This window comes from Embiotoca jacksoni, unplaced genomic scaffold (assembly GCF_022577435.1).
Source record: "Embiotoca jacksoni isolate LCO1_2020_lvr unplaced genomic scaffold, fEmbJac1.0.p SCAF_21, whole genome shotgun sequence".
NCBI classification, from domain to species: Eukaryota; Metazoa; Chordata; class Actinopteri; family Embiotocidae; genus Embiotoca; species Embiotoca jacksoni.
Window position 1 is genome coordinate 7,220,448 of NW_027185352.1, and position 17,030 is coordinate 7,237,477.

Consider the following 17,030-nt stretch of genomic DNA (forward strand, 5'->3'; position numbering starts at 1 on the left):
CACCTTGTTTTATGTTCAGGGTTGAAGTTAAATGCTGAGGTTATTTTAAGCAGAAAAGTCTGAATAAAGCCGTACATTTTTATGAAGTAAACCACCTGATGCCTGCTGGCAAATCTACATAAACTCTTGTTGAAAGCTATTGAAATGTTGTTGGAATTGAAATGTGTGATCATAATTAGAGTATCCCTCCCTCCTTCCCTCCATCCCTCCCCCACCAGGTACATGTTGGGTCTGTCGGTGCTTCCCGCCATGCTCCAGTTCATTGGATTCCTCTTCCTGCCGGAGAGCCCTCGCTGGTTGATCCAGCGTGGGCTGACCCAGAAGGCCCGCCGCGTGCTCAGTCAGATCCGAGGCAACCAGAACATCGACGAGGAGTACGACGGCATCAAAAACAGCATCGAGGAAGAGGAGAAGGACAGCGGAGGAGGTGAGGGGAATGGGGGGGGGGGGGGCAGGAGAATCTGGTTTTCTGCCACAGTACCGGCACAGCTGTATGTGCAGCAGTTGGTTATTGTCCTCTTATTTGCTGAAGTTGAACGCCATTGAAACACTTTACAGTAAGGGTACATTCATTATTAGGAATTAATTCATGAATTATTTGCATTAACACCTCATGAATGGTCAGGAAGTCACATGAGGTCAAACTTTCATTCGTGAGCTCACGCATGAACAACACATAAATTACAGCCTTAACTAAGGTGAGTATATCATCAATGATTATGAATTATTAAGCATGATCATGATGAAGTGTTACCACTTTAATTGAGGGGACACAATAACAATAAAGCCATGACAAGCAAACGTTGAGTTATTGATGACCACAGTGTTTGGATTTCAACAGCGTTCATGAGCTATGTGCTGTGATTGGCTGATTTTTGTGTGTCCATTTACCTGCAGGTTACTATGAATAAGACACAAACATAATATAATTATTATTATAATCATAATAATTGCAAAACATTTATTCTCCCATTTATTGTTCGAGCACTTACCACAGTTTTACCCACATTCCACAGTAAAGATCAAAATGTTCACCGCTTCATTTTGTGCCACAAACATGACGAACTAATGAGTAAATAATGCTTAGATAAGTGATCATTTTTATGTGCTCTGTGCTGCAGAGTTTGGTGCAGTGGTCCAAATTTTTTTTTGCTTGGAATTCCTTATGATCATGCTTAATAAATCATAATCATTGATGATGTACTCCCCTTAGTTAATGCTTTAATTAATTTGTTGAGAACATTAATGAAAGACTTTAAACTCATGTTACTTCCTGATGATTTCATGAAGTATAAATACATGAAGTAATGCTTAAGTCATGCATGAATCCTTGATAATTCATTCACCATTAATTCAAGTATTACTGACAGCAGTTTAGTGCACAGATGAGCCACACAGTGTGTTTCAGCCCCGGTAGTTTTTGCGAGACCAATAGTTACTCGTGGTAAAAGCAAGGCAACACTGCAGGCAAACAAACTCGCGTTGTTTTTAATAGATCGGCCGGTAGTAATGTCAGCTGTGATCTGATTTCATGCTGCACACAGAGAGAGAGAGAGGGATTTATTTTATTTTATTTTATTTCACACAGCAGCTATGTGTAAAGCTGATTACCTTACGGAGGAGTTGGAGGTTGGCAGCCTGTCGCCTGCAGCTCACTGTGGCAGCTCGTCTTGTCCCTTTACTCTCGGGAATATTTTAAAACTGATCCCGTCAACAAAAGAAGATGGTGTCTTGTTCAGTAGACGCATTTTTATTGAACAACTCCAGACAGTGCAAACTTCTAAAATACACTGAGTTTCCTGTATTTTTGCGTCAAAGTAAAAGCAAACTAAAGTTTCTCTACGTGACCCCCTTTGATGCAGAGCAGCAGCAGTTAGGAGTACAGCTCTGATGTGATGTTTACACATTAGCATTGTTTTGAAAGCAGTTTCAATCTTGCATGGGTTAAGTCAATTATTATATAGAGTAGTAATTACTGAATGCAAATAGATTGGCTGGCTAGTGCTGAGGATCAATCGTGTTACAACCTCAAGGATTATAACTTTAAAGTAACGCTATTCCTACCTGTGCAGTATATGAAGGTCCATGCAAAGCAGAGGGTGGAAGTAGGCTTTATACAGCAGCATGGTGGAAATTAAAACAAGACCCTCTAACATTAAAAGACTTAAAAAGACAAGTTGAAAATCATTTCCTAATCTGCAATCGCAAATATGTGTTTATTGTCCATCTGAACGGTTGCATTTGGTTGTCAAGTAGATTTAGTGAACAGCTCAGGTGTTGTTGAATGGTGTAAAAGTCACTACTAAAATCCACAATTAAATATATATATATTATGCAAATAATGCAAAGTCAAAACTGCATTATAATAATCCTCTAGATGTGTAATAACTTAATATATAGTGTTTTAAAAACCTTCCATAGAGCTCGCATACTGCGCTGTGGGAGTCACTGGTTTAATTCCTCGGCTCATTTTATTAGCAGCTGAACGGTCGTCGGGACGACAGCAGCGTCCTTTCCACTCACTTCCATGTCCTTCTCAGTGAGGATGATTGCACTGGTTATGCTCCCCTCCTGCCGTGCGATGAAGTCTTTCCTATTGAAGGAGCAAATAAGTCATTCAGTCGCTCTGTTGTATCCGTTTGACTCCCAGGGCAATGGCATTAACCTGTCAATCAAAGAGTGCGAGCGGTAAAGTGCCGTCATTTGTCCGACGTCTAATTGACTCGGTTCGAGTTTCTGCAGGTGGAGTTTTTGTCTTTTTGTTTGTCTCTTCGTCTCCGCTGGTTTTCGGTGTTCAAAGTAACTGTCAATTTTCGCTGTGTGATGGTAAATGCATCCTCACACATCAACAGAACTAAGGGCAGCATGCTCTACAAGCCTCAGTGAAGTGAGTCTCTTTTAGGTCAACCATCCTCTGAAAATGTCGCAGCTCTTTACTTCGATATGAAATCTTTACAGTTTTCAGAACCTGTACTTTTTCACTCAGATGCTGCTGTGACCAACACTGTCGCATTTCAGCTTTCAATGAGGTGAATCAGCGCTGAAAATAGAGATCTCTGGTGGAGAGGGCGGATAATGTGACTGAGCAGGTAGAAAACGCTTTCTTCTTCGTGGTCAATTATTGTGCGAGCTGACCTTTGATCGACTACATGGATGCAGCCGGTCTGATATGAAGGTTTGCCGGTGCGAGCAGACTGTATTGAACGAGGTTGTCAGAGTGATGGCAAATTGAGCTTTATTAACTAATATTGTGACAATGATGATATGTTCGGTCTCCGTCTCTCTTCTGTGTCTGTGTGTGTGTGTGTCTGTGTGTGCGCGCACACGTACGCACGCACACACACACACACACACACACACACACACACACACACACACACACACACACACACACACAGTCTGATCCGGTATTTACCCTCTTATCTCTACTCTCTTTTCAAACATAGCTCAGACTAGTCTCTATAGACAAAAAAAAAAATGCACCAGTATTTACTCACTTTTTCAGCATTATTTTCCTTGGTATTGTATGTCTTCGTGTGGTGGTAGAGAAATGGTAGTGGGTAAACAGAGCAGGCAAGCAACGGTCCAGCCTGCCGTGAATCCAACCGGGGACTCGCTGCTCAGAGCATTTGTGCCCATGTGGAATATGCATGCAGAGACTTATGCAGTTTAGAGGGGGAGTGTGTAACCCAAGTCATTTTCTCTAGCTGCAATTGACCGATGTTCCCTAAACGCTTCAATTTACCGCTGTTTCTTAAACGTCTCACAAGCAGACTATCAGTACATAGTACAATGTACAGATGTTCCGTAAATGCCTCACATGTACGTTGTCAGGAGATACAACAATTTACAGATATCCCCTGAACATCTCGCATGCAGACTGTCAGTGAATGCTACAATTTACCAATGTTCCCTAAACGCTTCATATGCAGGCTATTTGTACCGACAAGCCTCTAGTCTCCACTCAGAGGCTGCAGCTCACTCAACTCAGACCGGTGTGTGACCAAAAATGTATTTGAAAAGGGTGAAATCTGTTTTTCTAATGTAAGTTTTACTTAAGCCGAAGCAGTGATTTTATCTAGAGCCCAACGCTGTGATGGGTATCACTTGTCCTTCACAAACTACGACATCATATTAGAAGAGCCACAAGCCACAGACAGAGAATCCAGTTTTCTAACTGTGAATCTAAAAGTTAGAGTGCTGTACTGTACTTTCCCAGGATTTTGTAGCTGTTGGTAAGTCTGAATATGCAATAGCATCCGAGCCAAAAGTTTGTAAACATTAACGTGATACTTGTATGTCAGTTTTGTACATAATTTTGCAAGTAATCAAAGAAAGAGAAAGACAGGACGCAGCAGTAGATCAAATGGCAGGAAAAAAACAAACGAGCAAAAAGCTTGAAGGTGCTGTAGAAGAAGAAGAGCGGGGTCCAAAGGAGAGGAGAGGAAATTAGATTCATCCTGCAACTAATCAGCATCGACAACAGAGAACAGCGTGTCTGGAAGGAAGGGCACTTATAGATCCCCCGGGTCTGAATGGCCCGCGGTGAGGAAGAGCCTATTATCACACGCACTCACAAATAATCACAAACCGATGTATAAAAGCAGACACTCTCACAGTGCCCCTCTTGTGGGACTCCGTCTGTGTCCTGCAGTGTCGTTTTCCTTGCAGCGTCTCGCCTCAACCTTCACTGTAACTCCGCTCGGCACTCCTCGTCAGTTGGTGCGTACGAGCGGAGACGCAGCAGGTCGGCGCCTCACGCAGAGCTGCCTGCTCGTTATCTTGTAGCCGGTGGTTTACGTGTGGATTCAGTGTGGCGTGTGATTCATGGACTCAACATCCAGACTCTTATAGGATTGTTGTTTCGGTCAAGTTGGTCTTCTCTGGAAGTCCAATTAGGGCGGCAGAAAATGTAACGATGGTTGAGCGTTCGCTGCAGAGACGTCGCCATTATTTTTGTGTACGGGGCATCTTTTATTTTTGCTTTGGTGAGGATGATGGTGATGAGGCTGGAGGATTGAACTGGCAGCATGCCCACGGCACATTAACCAAACACTATCAATGACTATATTCCACAGTGACAGCTCCTTTCTGTCTGAACTCATTAATAAGCTACTTTCCAAACACGCTGCACTTTACAGTAAAACGTCACTCTCAGTATTTGTTTCCTCTTGAATGTTCGTGAATCCAAATTAAAATTGCCAATTGCAACAACCTTGACCAAGTGTGTTGCCTTGACGAGAGGCTAAGCCTCTGTAGAGAGCCAGAAAAATCTCTGTTTTACCAACAATAGGAAAGTATGTACAAAAAAATGCACAGAATCACAGAGGAAACAAAACCTGACAAATACAAAGAAAAAAAATAATAATGCAACCATTGACTTGATGAAAGTAAGAAAAAAAGTGACATATCAAAATAAAGCCAAATAAACTATGAGAAATAACATTTGGTGTTATAATGGGGAACAAATATCAGCATAATCCAGAATGAGTAGAAACACTTAATCTTTTTTTTCTTTTTTAAATGGAATAAATGAAAACCAAATTTGACTTTTTTATAAAAGTATCTGTGCAGACTTTGGAAGAAAACTCATCAATTGTAAGGTATTTAATAAAATCAATTGAAGATATCAAACACTCATCACTGAATGGAATTGAAAAATGCTTTTAAGGACTTTTTTGATTCACTGTTTGGTGTCAAGAAGCAACAAGCAAAGCAGCTGTCTTCTTATTCAGAAGCAGCTTGTTGATATTGAACCTGCTCTGTGTACACTACGAGACGAGTAAAAGTCAAAATATCTTATTTTTATCAAATATAATCTTGTCAACCACCACATGCACTAAGTTTTTAGACTTGTGTCAATGTAACTGTCTTGATTTTGTCACAACTTGGCTCAAAGACTGCAACACGAAGGGAGGCAACACGAGAGGGCGGCTGACCCAACATCATTTATTTTTCAACACCATAAGTTAGATCATATGTAACACATTTTTTTACAGATGTCATCTGATCTGAAGAGAGGAAACTACCCTCAAAGGATCAAGACAGCAGAATGAAAAGGCAGATCACAGCGAGACCAGGTGCAGCTCATTGCAGCTGATGACCCTCCATTCAGCACCTGTAAAAACAAACAGGGACCTCTCGTTCCCAGGTGGAGGCTTGTCAGTTTGTCCTAGTAAGGTATTCAGTCTAATTTTCAGCTAGAGCTGACAAGAAACAAGTCAAACAGCCATATGTGAGGTGTAGAGTGATATACTGTAGTTTCAGACATGTTTTTCTGAAAGATCTTTCTTTTTTTAATCTGAAATAATGCAAGTTATTCAAATGAGTTACAGTTAAAACTCCCTTTTAACAGGAAGAAACTTCGAAGAGAACCAGGCTCGGAGATGAGCACCCGTCTGCCTCGACCGGTTAGGGTGAGAGGGGAGCAGTGTGAGAAAAGAACAGCATAGACAAGAAAGAAAAAAAATAAAATAAATATATATATATATATATATAAACCTTGATCACTAGTTTTGTGTCACTAAATATAGTTTAGTCAGCAGATATTTTTTCTTACCTTGTGGACGAATTCTTTCAGTGTACAAAAAAACACCCTGAGGAGAACGCTTAATTTTAATCAGATGAAACTTGTAGGAAAAAAATTCAATGATTTTTTACATTTCTTTTTATCTCACTAACTTTTATTTTGAAGTCATACAGCCAATCAGAGCCTCTTGTACTGTGGGTCAGAATCACGTGACACATCAGTGCAAGTTGTTTTCAGGGTGAAAACTCAGGGACACAATAGTTTCAACCAAGTAATCAAACTATAGAAATTACACCTTAAATCCTAAATAACAACACAAGATAACTTTTTAGATGTCTGTTTTATCAATTATGTGCGACTTGCTATACACATCCAACCTCTTTCAAACAGTTCTATTTCCTCAGCTCACTCTGTAAAAACGTTTCCCTGTGACATTACCGTAATGAGGTTTTTAAAGCAAATTGGACTTTTAAAAGGAATTGGAGGGAGTCGGGCACAAAGGGCAGCCGCTACAACGACATAACATCATTCGACCTTTTCAATGTGCTGTCACTCCTCTGCAGAACATGAAACAAACGTTGCTCCTGTCTCGTTCTCTCCTCCAAATTCACCTCCGTGATTTTTCTCTTGGCTTTTGTCGCGCACACAGTCCTCCTTTTCGATATCCTTTTTTTCATTTGGTTAAAACCAGCTGTTTTGTTCGCTCAACGCACCACCACCGTCTGCGCCTCATCGTGCAGTGGCTGCACTGCTTGTGTCATTTGTAATTCACATGCAGGACCAACGTATGACCTGTATACCAGCTGTCACCTAGCGACCAGACAGATGAAAGGGATAGAGAGATTGGTGAAGAGACAGATGGGGGAATTAATAACAAAAACTCTGGCTTAGTTAGTCTGTGAGCATTCATGGTGAGGTGACATCACTGCCAGCTGACTGAAGGAACAGGACGTGCTTGTTGGTAGGAAGGACAGGAGGGTCCAACTGATGTGCTTTACTCTGATGACCTGAGTTCTGTGACCCATTTAGAAGAGACTAGGATCCCCAGATGAGATTGTTATTTTTATTTATTTTTTTCAGACGAGAAAGTAAAAAGTTTGTTTGACTACATGTTTGGTAATATACTGAATCATTTTACACATCGGTGCAAGTTAAGTTGTATTTTGTCCGAAGGTAAAGTTAAGCTCGTGCTTTTTATTGGACAGAGATGTATCTGTGGATTGTGGGCCCTTCATACTGTATGTACAGAGATCACCATGTTTCAGTGAAAAATACTTTACTATGAAAGTAAAGCCTGCTGAAGTTACGTGAAGTGCAGGTGATGTTAGCCTGATGGGAAAGGCTGTATCAATGTTAACCCTTAAAAATCACGTCACACCACCATATCAATATATCTCTGGTCTTGTCAGAATCCGTGTTTAAGTGAATTATGTGCGTTTATACTCTTCTGCCTTTAAAACGTAACCGTTTAATGTAAGTATTTAGTTGGATCCCACTTTTCCCCACATCTTGCTAATGATAAAGTGTCACTTACTCACGTCTTTATAAAAGACAGACAAACCTAAATTAATTTTAACATTTTCATAATTATGTGGTAACTGATATTTGGATCTCTGGCAGGTCATTGCTGGCTTTGATGACTGCTGTTGTAAGAACTGTAAAAAAAAAAAAAATCTAAACAGTCTTTACATGCTGTGGCTGAACTGCAGTCTTGACTCAGACCGTCCTGCGACATAAATCTGAACTTCACAGTAGAACAGAAACACCTGCCTGCATCATCAACCACCTGTACGTGTCACTTTGTGCTCATAGTAGAAATGACACGAAGTTTTGCTGACTTGACATTTGGAGCAAAACGGTTCAAGTGAGACATACGACCTGTTCGGTTCACTGGTCACGGTTCGTCTGTAACGTTCGACTCATTTGAAATAAACTATGAGGCGTGTGCAGAAATAAATATCAACTAGCTCAATAACAACATCGCACCAATACCACAGTGTCATATCCACCAGCATTGTTTCAGTCTGTTGTATTGGAGCATTTTGGGTTTAGTGATGCGATGATGACGGCAAAATAAGTGGATTATAAAACAGAAAATGTGTCCCAGCAATGTGCAACATGTGTTGCTAATATTATCAGCAATAGATCCGATGTTTGGAGACGCCACCCTGGAGTGTCCTCTGACTGGGAGCAGGAGAGAGTCTGGGAGGAAAAAGAAACAACTTCTGCCTGCATTTAAACAGCCTCTTCATGCAGATTCAAAGGGCAAAAAAACAGAACTAAAGCATTAGTGGTGTTTATGACAAAGAGATGCAGCCCTGTGCAGTGGCGGCGGATGCAGGATTTCAGCATATGATTAAAGTACTTGAGAGGCACTGTAACATCCCCTCCCAGCGGACACGAAGGCAGCGCATTAATTTCTGAACTTTATGAACAGACACGACGAGGATTTGTCAAAGAATTGTCCAACGCAGCCTTTATAGCTTTTGCAACAGACGGATGGAACTCCAGAGCTACTGAATGAACGTTATGTGACTGCACAATGCGTCACTTGAGAGTGGGAAATAATAAGCTCCCATTTTACGAGCATCTCTCTGATACTCCCCTATAATGTTGATGGCATTTATGTCTTTAATGTGGCCAAATAGAAAAGCTGTCATTTTTCTTTTAATTAAGATTTGACAGTGAGGAGTGTTTACGTTCTTAGTCAGGCAAACCGTTAAGTTTTCTTTTTGCCAATTACATGAAAAGCATGTTGAAATTGTCGATGCCCTCCCCCCACACTTTACCAAACATTAGTGTAAACTGTGTGAACCGTTCCACCCTCACTTAACGTTGTTGAGGGTGTGGCGGTTCTGTTTGAATCCTGATTCGGTCTCTAACACAATAAAGAGAAAATACAGAAGTTCAGTGTGTGAGAGATTTGTCAGAATGGGAATTAAAAGATCAGGCATCCATCAATTTGTCTATTTGCCCTTTTCGAGTACTTCTAAAGTCTGCTGTTACATTGCAGCTGAGAAATCACAGGAGAAACCTCATAATAATAATAACTAACCTTTTCCCCTCCGTGTCCGTGTCTGAACATGTGATCAGTGGCTCTACTCATGACTCCTGCAAAGACTATGTAGCTGTGTGTGTGTGTGTGTGTGTGTGTGTGTGTGTGTGTGTGTGTGTGTGTGTGTGTGTGTGTGTGTGTGTGTGTGTGTGTGGTAAAAAAAATAACCAACAAAGGCTTAGTGGTTACCATGGAAACAACACTTCTCACCTCCCCTTTTCCTCTCACCTCAGACATAACAGTGGCACACACACACACACACACACACACACACACACACACACACACACGTGCACTTAAAACATGATGAATTTCCAAAGGTGCAAAATGCCCTGTGGTCAAAAAGCCGATAATGACGGTGACATTATAATAAACAACAGCACATACAGCGATGATCACCTCCTGACAAATAGGATACTGCTAGGATTTTCCATAAGGTACACTTCATACTGTATGAAATACATTTTTTAGATGTTTGTTCGGTAGAAAAAAAAATCTACTCAACAAGAGTACAACATTTAAAATCGGGTTTTAAAAAAAGCTCCTCTAATGTGAAATTTAAATTTTTTTTTTCTTATTCTTTAGTCTCTTCTGCTTTCTGTAAATATAGTGTAATTTAAATTTGTAGTTTTGGCACACTAGTCTTTGAAGTTTGAAGAACAAGAAAATAGATTTTCTTAGCTCAATTTAGTCTCAAAAATAAATTTGATCTTGAGTGGGGTTTTTTTTAACACATGGTTTTTATTTTGTTCCCTGTCCTGATCAAATCTTATTATGTCTAACAGAAGATATTGTTATTGTGAGGATTTTTTTTTTTATATAAACCAAGCTGATGTGGAAGGAAGGATCTAGAAACTCTTGAGTGCCTACTTCATCTTCTTGAAATAAGTTTGAAAGATGTGATGATGATTAGTTGTCAGCCCCAAATCAATGAGCTCCGATTGCCGTCTGCTCTCTCTCCACCCCTGACGAGGGAGGAGGGCGGAGGAAAGGACAGGAGTCGGGGAGACGTCGGAGACAAAGAGAAAGTGAAGTGGAAAATGGAGGTGTTCGGGCAGCAATTATGATGGAGAAGCAATATTGTGGCAATATTGCAGGCCAATTCTGTCAGCCGTTATAGTGCAATGCTTCACCAGTAACTTCATATCGCACCGTATTGAACTCATTGATTTGTTTGGAAAGCTTGTTCATAACAATCCTTGTTCAGAGCAGACTGAGATGTAACCTTACAAAAGCAAAGGGCACGTCTGGACACGGAGTGATGGAGGCAGCGTCCAGCCGTAGATCAATTTATCTGCACTCTCATGACGTTTCTGTAACAGACACATGGAGTTTTTATTTTTATTTTAATGTTATCGAAGTTAAAGTAAAAAAAAAACAATAAAAGACATTTTGGAGAGAATATTAGTGGGGATTTTAACATTCACTAAGGAGAGTCTGTTTTGGATGTCAAACAGACTTCTTCTTAAGTTTTAGTCCGCCCAGTATCTATCTCAAGTATGAAACACTCACCTTGTTTGGACTTAAACATTTGGCTGTAATATTTTTACAGAAATCTTTGAGGAATTTTAATTAGTGAGACTGACAAACCCATTGCAGACCAGTTACATGCATGATTAAAGTTTAACTGTGTTGAGAAAGTCTCAGGTTTTTCATATTGACATATTATGACTATATTAAGTTGATGTTGTGAAAACGATATCAGCTTCATTTGGAGTTGCATTTCTGTCCACTTAATAGTCATGGGTCCAAGATGTATTCTCCTTTTAGCTCTTTTTTTTGTCTCCACCATTCCTTGAGAAATATATCTGGTGCTTTAGTGGCTAATTGCACCAATACAATAGTGCAGTATGTTCAGCTCTTTCCGTCCGTTTGTTGATGGGCAGGTAGTGAAAAACAGCTGGTCAGAGTCGGCCATAACACCAAAACAATGAGCTGAAAGATGTTAAAGTTCTACATATAACAGAAGGAAATGAGGAAGTCCGGAGATGATTCTCAGTGGGTTCATCACTATGAATGATCGGTTTTAAATTTCACATCAGTGCGACTTTAATGATTAATATTTTGCTGGAATATTCCTTTAAACAAAGTTTGCTTTCGATCTGTTCAACAAGGCAAAAAGTTTGTTTTGAGTCGGAGAAATGAAAGAAATCGCTCAATGTCAAGCACTTTTGACTTCAATTCAGAGCCCCACAATCACTGCATTACATAAGACATCTTAGTAGGCAAACAGGAGCAGGCAGTAATCAACATGAATGGGTACATTGTATAAAAATGAACACGGCTTCACTTGAAAGCTATAAAAGCAGCGACTGTTCAGACTGATTTAAAGTGGAGACTCTGTACCGTACATACATAATCACATCAGCCGAGCTGTAGGGAATTGAAGTAGTGTTGAATAGAGCCTTTTTAATACAATATTTCTTATTTCACATCAGTGTGAAAACTGTTTATTTTCTCGAATATTTATAGTCAAAAGCAATTTCCACTTTAACCACCTGTTCAGTTGAACTTGTTTTTAACCATCTTTTTCCAAATAAAACTGTTGGCTATCAATTATAATATACTATAATAAGAGCTATATTTATGTTTCTACTGTTTTTTGAGTGATTTTATGCTAATAAAATGGCTACTTATTATTATACGAACACCAAGACAGCAACATGCCACACACACACACACACACACACACACACACACACACACACACACACACACACACACACACACACACACACACACACACACACCTGATATCTGCGGGAGCTTTAGCGTCCACCTTCATCGCCGTCCTAATTCTCCCACTGATCATTAATTATTCAAGATATTTGAACATTTTATGAAACTTCACTGCTGCTCTGTGTCTGCCTAAATCCACAGGGACACCATAATGAGACCAGGGCTTCATTACACTGTTTGGAGTCACTGAGCAACAGCCTCATTTAGGCATTTAAAATCAGGTGTATACATATTGTTGTTGGAATAAAAAATGTGTGTCACTTCATTGGATGAACCGAGCTGCTTTGGAAGTTAGTACCAGTCAGCTCCCATCAAGGCTGCACTATTTATTGATGTGAGCTGGGTTCACTGATCTGCTTCAAATAAGACCTAATTGAATCTAAACATGCAATAGGCATTGTCCTCTGCTAATCTACTTTTCCACAAAAAATGTTCACGAGGGTAATATGAGCAAATACTTTGATACAAGATGAGTGGAGATGACACATTTCTGCTCCTGTTGCCATCAGTTTGTTCAGTAATGAGCTGATGGCAGGGTTAGCAGGGTGGAGTGCAGGGAAATGAAACCAAAGTCCCAACCGGGAATTTATTATGGAGGCTGTATTAGTGGAGGATGCAAAGCAAGGCAAACTGATGAAAGCAAAGAGGGCAGATTAGGGAATTATCTTTCTCTCTTCTTCAGTAATTGCTTTCTTTCTTGGCCGGCTTTTTTCTCGCGAGCCCCTAAAACAAGCATGAATACATTCACCTCCAGATTTAATGTTAGCTGGTATATTATTGCTGTTGCAATTCATGACCTGACTGTGCAGCTGCAGAATCATTGATCTTCAGAGTATTAGCATGCGTTTGTAAGCGTCCATTTCTTTTTGTTGAAAAATCAATACATTTAATAAACACTGACGAGCGTGGTGATTGCTTGTTTGTGGCGAGCAGAAAGAACAGGTAAACAATGTTCAGAGCAGAGTTGGCAAAATGTTAAGCGTCTTATAGACCTCAGATATGCTTCTGGTATTAAAATATTTTCCAGTTTAAGTCATTCTAGAAACAAACAAATGTGTAATCTTAAAGTGTAAACTGTTCTGCATGACCAAAAAGACAAAAACATGGGCAAAGAGGGAAGTTATGGCTAAAGTACCTGACGCACAACTTATTTGTCTAAATGCAAGCCATTTTCAGTCGTACACTTTGTAAAATTGTCCACTCTTTTGACACTACAGTGTTCATGAGTCGAGGACCGATTCATTTGCTGCTGCTGCCACCGGATTCAACCAGCTCCGTGAAATAAGCAGCTCCAATGATCGGCTTCTCGGTCCGTCCGTCAACACTTTCTCAAACTCGTTGGCATCAAAGTTATTTGACAATGTCGGTCAAAATCATCAAAAGAGACCATTGGGACCATTTCGTGCAAGAAATGAACGACCCCCAAGAAGTTTGAATGATCTATCATATGACATCATCAAACACAATCTAAAACATTCAAGTATCCTGAGGCAACATTAGACAACCAGCAGGGCTGTTCTAGATAGGTTTTTTTTTAGACAATTAACAGGCAGCTCACTTTGTTTGTGCACTTGTAGAATTGATCATTTAAAGGCTCATTATTGTGGGTTTGTATTTCTCTGTCGTGTATCTCATTTTTAACGATGTTATATATAACATTCTCTCTAAGCCCTGGAACTTACACCATTTCAAGATGCACACAAAAATGTATATATATAAAATATATATATATATTATAAATGCAACGAGTAGTCAACTTTTTGGCTTCAATGACTGGTAGTCGTTAAGTTGTGGGAAGACCTCAAAGTCAATCTCAGTCAGACTTGCACTTCCCTTGCTCATGGTAGCAGGTGAGTTTATCTGAGACTTTGTCGAGGTGTGTTTTCACTGTTCTGTGGTTTTTCAGCCTTGAACATTCATCACATGATTCACAATAGGAACAACAAAAAGAGGTTGTTAATAGCATCACTGGAGCTTTTCACTTATTTGACTCAAAGCACAATTTGATTAAAAGGCTACTTTAACATGTCTTCTGAAGATACCGTTCCTGCAGTGCCATTTTTCCAAATGCAATGACGCCAGTGAACCTGTGACTCATCCAGAGATGCCTTATTTAATTTAAGTTGTTGAATCGGTACGTTTTGGGTACAGAGGCCTCAGTGAGCTGTAAGTGAAATGAACAAGCATCATAATGTTTATGACTCAAATGTTCCATCCATAGATGGGGGTTTATTAAGGCAGTAAATTATCTTTGACAAAATTCTCATCCAGATGGGAAACAGAGAAATGAAAAAGTCAGATGATATAGGTAATGGTGCCTATGTTTCCTGTTTTCCCCAAGCCTCTCTGACTCGCTCTGTCTTATGTCTATATATGTGTGTGTGTGTGTGTGTGTGTGTGTGTGTGTGTGTGTGTGTGTGTGTGTGTCCAAGGAAGACTCTTGTCATTTGCATTAGGGCAGGTGTGCAGCTGGGAAGTCATGAATCTTAATAAGTCATTAGATTGATTGCCAGCAGACTTCAAAATGACTCCAGAGATTTTTATTTCAGACCAAGACGCTCATGATTTGTTAACACGGGGATTTCTGTCTCTCACAATCTACTATCAACAGCATATGGCATGAATTTGGCCTAACTGTTGGCAGAAGATAGAGATTACACTGGTTTTGGTCACAATGGCAGTGTTGTGGATGCGGTGGCATCCATGGCTAATGAACCATCCACCAAAAAAAAACCAACAATGTCATTTTTCAGAACAGTTGCAGTTCAAATACATCAAAGTAAAGACCATAAGAGAAAACCTGAGATTGTTACTAGACATGGTCTACCGCTAACTAGCTCTGAGCAACAGTGCAAAGCTACAACTGCTAACAACTACAACCATCCACACCCGACTACACCCACCTGCTGTTTTTGAATGGGAGTCTATGGGAGCCAGAGATTTTTTTGGTGCCAGCCCCTAGTGGCCTTCAGTCGAATTGCACTTTGAGGCACCTCTGCATTGACTTCACTTTTCAGACCGGGAGAATACATCCCTTTTTATGTACAGTCTAATGGACACTCACTGAAATAATTAATTCCCGACCCACTTATGCTAATCTTAATCAAAATGCATAACCCCGACTCGACTCTAATTTAACGCCAAGGCCAAAATGACTTAACAATGCAAGCATGTCCCCACGACGGTGGTTTTGAACAAAAATGTGTCCACTCAAACATGAAAAGACACGTATGCACACACAAACACACATCATTTTGTAACATTACCACCTGGACTGAGAGGCTAATAGGTGTTTTCATCCCAGCAGGACAGTTTGCTTGTTTCCTTCAGGAGACAAATCACTCTAAGATCTCGCTGTCTCTTTGACACATAGCTGTTTCCCTCTCCCACATAGAAATGCCTTAGGTGCCCCCCAAATCACTGAGCCGGCACTTTAAAAGGTACGATAAGAAGTTTCAAAGGAGCATTTTATTCACTCTTTATCTCGCTGTTACAGCTTGCATCTTTCTCCTTGAAACACACTTTTTTTCTTCTTGAGTCTCAACACAAGTTTTTCTCTCATCTTCTGTCACTCTCTTTTTTTCCACAGTGTTCAGAATATTTGCCGCGTTTGAATAGATCAATCAGACACTGATTTGTTTACTTAATCTTCTATTAGAGGTTTTGTTTTGAGCAAGGCTCTCTTGGCACATCGTGAACCGCCGTTGTTCAATACGAGCGTTACTCACTCAGTTTGTCTCAAGGCTGCTCAGACAAGAGATGCAAGTGACTCATGCAGACACGAAGCAGTGATTAAACAGATTTTGATAAGATCAAATGTGAGAGGTTCTTTGCCACTAAACTACTGTTGCCTCCCGGTGAACATTTTGTTGCAAACGTGTGAAGCTGCTAAAACTGTGATAGCAGCTGAGGTAATGTCTCGAATGGGAAATAATAACGAAGTTCTCCACAGTTTTGTTGCTGCGTATATGGAGTACGTTTTTCAAGAGATATTTTTTGTTACCTGGAGTTAAAGTGGATGTTCCCTCCCATGTGTTATTTCTGTAGTCACACAATAATTATTTTATTTATTTGAACTAAAACAGCATATTAAAAGACACCAAATAATGAATTATGCAACTCAATTTCCGCTTCCAATGACAACAGATACCTCTGTTTCTCTCCCTCACCTCCTATTAAAGGGCGATTTCGCCACTTTTTAAGTTGATATGCAATAAGTGTTGATGGTAAATAGCCGGCTCCACCAAACTATTGCGCACATATCTGGATATGCTGCTCGGATTATCGTTCGCTCAGCCACTCTGAGGGGCGGCCAAATCACTGACCAGTAACGGTGGTTAAGTATGTTTGTCCCGCCCCTCGTTCACTGTGATTGAATGTGTAAAAAGTGACAGCGACATGTACAGAGTTAAACTCTCAAAACGCTTTGATGGACACGGGGGGCTGATAGCAGCAACGGTGACAGAGTTTTGGCACCAGCTGATTGGTTACATTTAACCCAAGGTCTACATCCAGCAGGAAGGACTGACTGTGAAGGATTCCAAATGGAGCCTATCCAGACCCAAACCCAGACACAGACCCAAACCCAGACCCAGACCCAGACCCAGGGGTGCACCAGGCTAGATTGTAAATATAAAGTTCAAGCAATAGATTCCTTGGTGCACGCTACAGTATGTTGACCAAGAAAGCTTAATTGTGCGGAGTACC

At 40.3% G+C, this 17,030-nt stretch overlaps 1 protein-coding gene across 3 annotated transcripts in view; it reads left to right on the forward strand.

Moving 5' to 3' along the window:
- LOC138202557 (proton myo-inositol cotransporter-like) overlaps nt 1–17,030 on the forward strand; it is a 73,260-nt gene that overhangs the window by 10,945 nt on the left and 45,285 nt on the right. For all 3 annotated transcript variants that reach the window (XM_069156660.1, XM_069156658.1, XM_069156661.1), the window contains one exon: nt 219–427. In XM_069156660.1, coding sequence (XP_069012761.1) covers nt 219–427 — 209 coding nt within the window. The remainder of the gene's footprint in view (nt 1–218; nt 428–17,030) is intronic.